This window comes from Saccostrea echinata, unplaced genomic scaffold (genome assembly GCF_033153115.1).
Source record: "Saccostrea echinata isolate AGI-Se365-2 ecotype Australia unplaced genomic scaffold, CSIRO_AGI_Sech_v1 ptg000041l, whole genome shotgun sequence".
Classification (NCBI taxonomy): domain Eukaryota; kingdom Metazoa; phylum Mollusca; class Bivalvia; order Ostreida; family Ostreidae; genus Saccostrea; species Saccostrea echinata.
Genome location: NW_026889790.1, coordinates 1,123,377 through 1,130,247, shown reverse-complemented (window position 1 = coordinate 1,130,247; position 6,871 = coordinate 1,123,377). Strand labels below are relative to the sequence as shown.

General features: G+C 33.4%; 1 protein-coding gene across 1 annotated transcript; it reads left to right on the top strand.

Moving 5' to 3' along the window:
* Positions 1 to 2,375: 2,375 nt before the first annotated feature.
* LOC133200895 (evolutionarily conserved signaling intermediate in Toll pathway, mitochondrial-like) lies at positions 2,376 to 6,693 on the top strand. The gene is made up of 6 exons (XM_061336710.1): positions 2,376 to 2,404; positions 2,532 to 2,629; positions 3,068 to 3,603; positions 3,862 to 4,085; positions 5,731 to 5,977; positions 6,392 to 6,693. Exons 2-6 carry the CDS (start codon positions 2,535 to 2,537, stop codon positions 6,652 to 6,654), a joined length of 1,365 nt encoding a protein of 454 aa, XP_061192694.1. The 5' UTR covers positions 2,376 to 2,404; positions 2,532 to 2,534; the 3' UTR covers positions 6,655 to 6,693.
* The last annotated feature ends 178 nt before the right edge of the window (positions 6,694 to 6,871 follow it).

Genomic DNA, 6,871 nt, shown 5'->3' with positions numbered 1-6,871 from the left:
AAAATTGTTGACACTAGCTAAGAACATGATTACATGTATCACAAATCCAAATGTTATGATTATATATTAAACTTGGGGAGCCATAGCTAGTTTATGTTCACCTATTGTAGTGTATTAGTGAAAGTGATTCCACTTTTATGTATACTAGATGGATTAATGTCTGCGTTTAAGGTTTAGCAGTCATATGGCAGTCATAAGTGGCAATTGCTGCAAGTCAGATAGCTCAGGTGGTAGAGCACCTATTGAGAGTTCGGGAATTTAAGTCCATGTATATCTTCAAATTCTGGTCTGGCTCTAAGACCATTAGGGGACGACCATTAGATTCTGAAGGGGGCTGGCAGATTTTGGAAATAAATAATCTGTCCTTGAAAATAAATATTATCAGTCTTCCACTGGCAAGTAAATAATCTATGATTGACTAGTGCTACCCCCCCCCCCCCCCCCAATGAAATAGAGTTTGGGTGTTTCCTTTCTTTATGTCCCCGTAATCGAAGATTTGGGGGTACATGTACCGGTATATAGTTTTTGCCCAGTCTGACCGTCTGTCTGTTTGTCCGCAAAAACTTTAACATTGCCCATAACTTGTGATTGGTTGAAGCTATGGCTTTCATGTTTCACTTGCATATTCCTTGTGACAAGACCTTCCTTTGGGTTCGAACATATTTGACCTCTTGACCTTGGAGTTTGAACCACTTTTGCAAAAATTTACCCAACTTTAACCTTGGCCATAACTTTTAAACAGTAGGTGCTAAGGCTTTTATATTTCACATGACATGTGTATTTATCGTGACAAGACCTTTCCATGGGTGTAAATATTTTTGACCTTGACCTTAGAGTTTTAAAAAAAACTTTAACCGTGGCCATAACTTTTGAACAGTTAGTTCTAGTTCTTTCAAATTTTACAGGTATATTTTTTGTGACAAGACCTTCCTTTGGATACCAATAATTTTGACTTTGACCTTGGAGTTTGACCTACTTTTGAAAAACTTTAACCTAGGCCATAACTTTTGAACGGTTGGTGGTAGGGCTTTTATATTTTGCATGTTCACTAAGTATTTCTTATGACAAGATCTTCCCTTGCATACCACTAATTTTGACCCTTTGACCCTTGGAGTTTGGCCCACTTTTAGAAAACACTAACCTTGACCATAATTTTTGAATGGTTGGATCGAGCTATGGCTATCATATTTCACATGTGTATTCCTTGTGACAAGACCTTCCTTTGGGTACTAACATATTTGACCTCATGACCTTGGAGTTTAGTTGACCCACTTTTGCAAAAATTTTCCCAACTTAACCTTGGCCATAACTTTTGAACAGTTGGTGCTAAGGCTTTCATATTTCATTTGTGTATTCATCTTGACAAAACATTTTCATGGGTGTAAATATTTTTGACCTTGACATAAGAGAAGGACCCACTTTTAAAAAACTTTAATCTTGGCCATAACTTTTGAAGAGTTGGTACTAGGACTTCCAAATTTCATGGGTATATTCTTTGTGACAAGACTTTTCTTTGGATACCAACAACTTTGACCTTGATTTTGGAGTTTGACCTACTTTTGAAAAACTTTAACCTTGACCATAACTTTTGAACAGTTGGTGGTCTTTTATATTTTGCCTGCATGTGTATTTCTTATGACAAGGTCTTCCACTGCATACCATTGATTTTGACTTTGAGTTAGAGTTTGACCCACATTTAGAAAACATTAACCTTGACCATAAATGTTGAATGGTTGATGCCTGGGCTTTCATATTTACCAGGTACATGTATATATCCATTGACACAAAATAAATCCTTGGGTAACAACATTTTTATCTCTTTACCATGGAATTTATCTTGCATTTGATAACTTTAACCTTCTCGATCATCTTGGAAATAAATAATCTGTCCTTCACCGACATGAAAAAAAAAATAATCGGACTCGGAAAAGTTTGCCAGCCCCTCCCCCCCCCCCCCCCCGACCTCAGAATCAAATGGTCGTCCCCTAAACCGAGAACAGACTTAAGTCAAAATTTCAAATCAATATATTTTTGAAATAATTTTGATAATGAAACAAAATTTTCAACTTATTTTTGAATTTGAGCTAAAAATGGAATTTTTTATGCTCATACGTTGAATAGAACTCAAACAACTCGATATCTTTTAAAAATAAGCCAATGTCGATTTTAAATAAAAGTTATACATCCAGTTTATCTGTTTACTAGTTACTGGAATAATCAGCAAGTATTAGATATAGGCCTATCCCATTTTACTCAATTCTGTTACATTTTCGTTAACGAAATTACTCGGTCATTTTCTTAAACTACAATAAATAGTTTATATGTCCTTTATGAAAATGACCGAGTAGTTACGATTGCACAATCGGTTTCATTTTAGACCGAAATTCCTCGATGCCCATGAAAGGTGAGCAGCGCATCCCATGTTCGATTGACATTATTCTTTGTTTATAAACAATAATTTGCAGAACAGAAATATTTGTTACTGTATGATATCACATATCTGGTAGCACTATTTTTTTTCTTACAAACAGAACATGACAAAGAGGCAGATCTTAACGTGTTTACGTAATTTATTATCAAGAGATGTTTGTCATGCTGTGGAAAGAAAATATCTTGCAGCAAATGCTAGGTAGGTACTAATCAAGTAAATGTTTTAAAAGAACGGAGATGTAACTTTGATCAACCGATGGTTGTGAGGAGAGGGTAAGCAGATCATAGGCCCTGGTTTAATTGAATCATGCAACTTGTCAAGGTTAGGAATTCAAGCATTTCACACTTCTAAATGACATAATGGTAGACAGTGGTAGAGGGTTCGGTATACCAGCTCATAGGAGAATACAGTATAACACTCTCTCTAGAATATTTGTAAAATTGAAGATATTGTTACATTGTATCCCAGTGACACCCTGGCCTGTATTTGGTTTTAAAAATTAACTCAAATGAGATGTTTTTTTTCTGTTTAGTTATGATTAAGTGAAGTAACCTAAGTGAGTTACTTAAATATAACTTGTTTGCACATGCCCCTGACTTTTCAAATTAATATGCTATATGTTTAATTTTTCTTTAGTTTACTGCAGACCAACTGTGTTAAGAACTATCACCAGACAACGCCATTGATGTTCTATAATCGATTTAAATCCCGAAAAGAAGTGAAAAAGAAAAGTAAGGAAGAAGAGGAACAGGATAGGGAAATAGACGCCAAACTCGTGGAGGAGAAAGTGAAAGAACTTGATGTAGTAACAAAGATCCCGTACAAAATTAATGTGGCCTCTTTTGAGAGCAAAACAGATAGGTTTGTGAACAGAATTTTTAAACAAGTGGAACAAAGTGGTGAAAAAACCCAGGAAACATTCAACACCGCTGTTAAGATTTACAAACTGAATGCTGGGCTGTATATGAGAGGGCATATAGAGTTTGGAGAAGTAGCTCTGAGTAAACTTGAGGAATATGAACTGCAGTATAATCTAGAAGTTTACAAAATGATATTCAGCATATTTCCAGAGGGAAAGTATCTACCCACATCTAAGATTGCTGCAGAATTTACACCATTCCCACGACAACAGGATGCTGCACTGCAGATATTAACTAAAATGTTTGATAATGGTATTTTTTTTACTTGCATATTAAAATAATCTCTTCAAATTTTCTTTTCAGAATGAATTACTATGTAGGCCAGAATAAATACATATATTTCAAACTATCTATTTTTATATCATTTAAATTCACAGAAGGTCAACATTAACTCTTTAAAACAGTTGATAGAGTTGTATCTTTTGTCAATGCAATTTCTTCATCATAAAAAAATTATACAAGTTGCAACAGAGAAAGAATGCATTCATCATCAGTTCTATTCATTCACAGGAGTTATACCAGATGAAGAATTTGGCAGAATGATAATATCTAGATTTTCCCAAAGATCCAAAGTCTTTACAAGATACCTGAGGATGTTGTATTGGATGCCAAAGTTTAAGTATATGAACCCCTGGCCTATTCCCAGACCTCCACCAAAGGACCCCATTCAGCTCGCTGTCTTGGCTCTCAAGAGAATGAGTTTTGATTTGGAAACAAAGATAACAGTTGTGAATGTGAGTTTACCTAAAAAAAATGATAATCTTTTATTTAAATTGATACTCCTCCATTAGTTTTGGACTAATTCTATATTATATTTCGTTAGTTTTCAATATATTATTGTTCCACTTCTTAAGGTATGTCACTTGTCAGCCTTTTAGAAAAGTTCAGTCAGAACCTCTTACTTAAAAACTATTTATTATAATTCAAACTTTATAACATATTTCAATTAAACAATCTAAAATGTTCAACATTCAATTAAAAAACTGCTCAAAAATTCATAAAGAAGCAAGATTTGTAAGGGACTATTTCTTGTGGTGGAAGGATATTAAGCAGAAAATTCTGCAAATCTATACATTTATTAAATTTAATATCTTGGAACTTTAGTCTCACATACTTTTACTCAGGGAATATTTTCCATTATGATATGCCTGGAATATTAAATATAGGTCTCAATTTATATTTTTATAACAAAATTTATACCTTCGCTCAACAAACTTTGCCAAAAAATGAAGATATATTAAAGAAGTCGAGATAAAATTTACACAGTTTTTTGCCAGAAAATCCATATTTTGACCAATATTTCAAAATTTACATCACTGACCCCAACTTTTTCTTTCATTATTTTAAACTACTCGATACTTTTGACCGATCAGCACATAAGTCGTAAAAAGTTTGATACAAGAAAATATTCTATTGCCTATTTAGATTTTTAATACCCCAAATATGAGACTTTTTTAGTGCAAAAAGGTCACACAATAATTTACGCGCATTAATTTGCATGATTTGTTCAATGATAAATATTATTCAAACTATTTTACGTAAAATAAGATTATGTTTATTGCCATGGTTACATCTGATAAAATATGATAATGGTTAAAGTGATTAACCAACGAGTTACAATTTAAGTGCAAAAAGGTCAACTTAATTGTACTGTAGCTCAGTTAGATGCACACTGACCCCCCATTTTCTCAGCGATTTTGAGTCATACTATATGAGTACTTATCCAAAGTATACTTCTCAAAAAATCCTTGATATAACAAATTTCACGAGTGACATACCTTAACTTAAAATGGAATTTCTCTATATATTTCACAAAATTACTAAAATACTGAGCAGTGTGAAATTACCTCAAATTCTAACAATTTTCACAATTTAAAATTCAGAATCGGTATGTCAGTTTTGTATAAACACCTATAGAGCTACAGTATTGTCAGATACCAGTGCTTCTCCTAAAAAAATGTGTAATCCACACAAGGGCCAGTAATGTACTATGCTTGATTTAATGTCATCACTATATATATATATATATATATATATATATATATATATATATATATATATATATATATAAAGGAATCTTTTTTACATTGTATATACAGTTATGACGAAAATTGAAGCAAAGTATGTTAGCAGCCCCCTTGGTTATACATTGTTAGGATTCAAAAGAATTTAGACACATCCCGTGACATCCTTCTTACATTGACAGGACACTCTTTCTAACTTGATTGCGAGGATCCTTATTAAATAAGAAGATATGACATGTTTTGAATCTTGCTAGGATTCTTTAGGAGATGTGGCATGTTTTAGGAGATACATGTATGACATGTTTTGAATATTGCTAGGATTCCTAAGAAGATATGACATGTTTTGTTATTGTAGGATTCAAAAGAAAGTGAGATCTCAGCAACAAGGAGTGGTAAGTTTATAGCCAGTGCACAGAGTCCTAAACAGAGGGAACTTCTCTCCAGACATCCCTCATCTAAACCCATCATAGTGGAGGGGGAACATTATGTCTATCTCCGGAAAGTTTGTCAGAAAGTGTTTTTCCTTAAAACGGACCCAGAGGAAGAAATAACAGGAGAGGACCCTGACTATTATAAAGCCCTCGAGGAGGAGGATGTAGAAGGTATGATGCATTATAGTATGGATTGTCTCCCCAGAATTCCATATATGAAGTTCTGTAAAAGATCTGAAAATAAACAAAATATTCAAAATTTTCTGAAGACTGTCAGAGATTTTGATTGACCGAGGTCAAATTTTGTTAGTTAAAACAGAGATCTGTCAGTTCTGTTAGTTCAGATAAGTGCAAGGTTAACAGACATGGTTTAGTATCTCTTATCGGAGCTAAGTAATTTTGAATTTGAAAAAAAAATTTCCTTTGAATGAAAACAGAATTTGTGTATGAATTTCTGAGATAGTGACATTTTGAGAATGTTTAATTTTGTGAGCAGATATGCTTATAGCCATTATAACTTTTACTTATAGCCTTTACATATGAAATACAATTTGAAATGAACTGTGCGTTCAATTTATTTTACAGACATGTTCAACTTCACAACCCCTCTGTCTGGTGAGGAACAGACAGCTCTCGTCCCCAAGAAGTCAGTCCATGAGCAGGAGGATGGGACAGTGTACGCTATGTGTATAACAAGTGACTCAAGCAAGGAATCCCTACAGGACTGGATTCAGTTCCTACAAACCACAAACTTAGCACTGGAACATATACCTGTTTTATTTAGGATTAAAGATGCAGACTCTTTACTGAAAGAAACTATTAGACAGGAAGAAGAAGAGGAATTATGAGATTAGATATTTTAGGGAAAATAAAAAAAATAATCATTACATTGTTTTCTTTTAACCAGAATCAAGGCACGATAAGATTTTTTGATCAAGGTAATCATTTTTCCCCTAACTTTTCAGTTTTTATGTCTTTGTCATTCCAACCTATGTTCTTATTCATTTCCACTCAGTTGAACATAAATGATTTATAAAATAAATATTAACACTGTATATAGTACAG

Excerpts from the sequence above, each read along its gene's own strand:
- LOC133200895 (XM_061336710.1), top strand. The coding sequence starts at position 2,535 with ATGACAAAGAGGCAGATCTTAACGTGTTTACGTAATTTATTATCAAGA. Across the intron at positions 3,604-3,861 it reads AACTAAAATGTTTGATAATG|GAGTTATACCAGATGAAGAA; the intron begins GTATTTTTTTTA and ends ATTCATTCACAG. Across the intron at positions 5,978-6,391 it reads CGAGGAGGAGGATGTAGAAG|ACATGTTCAACTTCACAACC; the intron begins GTATGATGCATT and ends TTTATTTTACAG.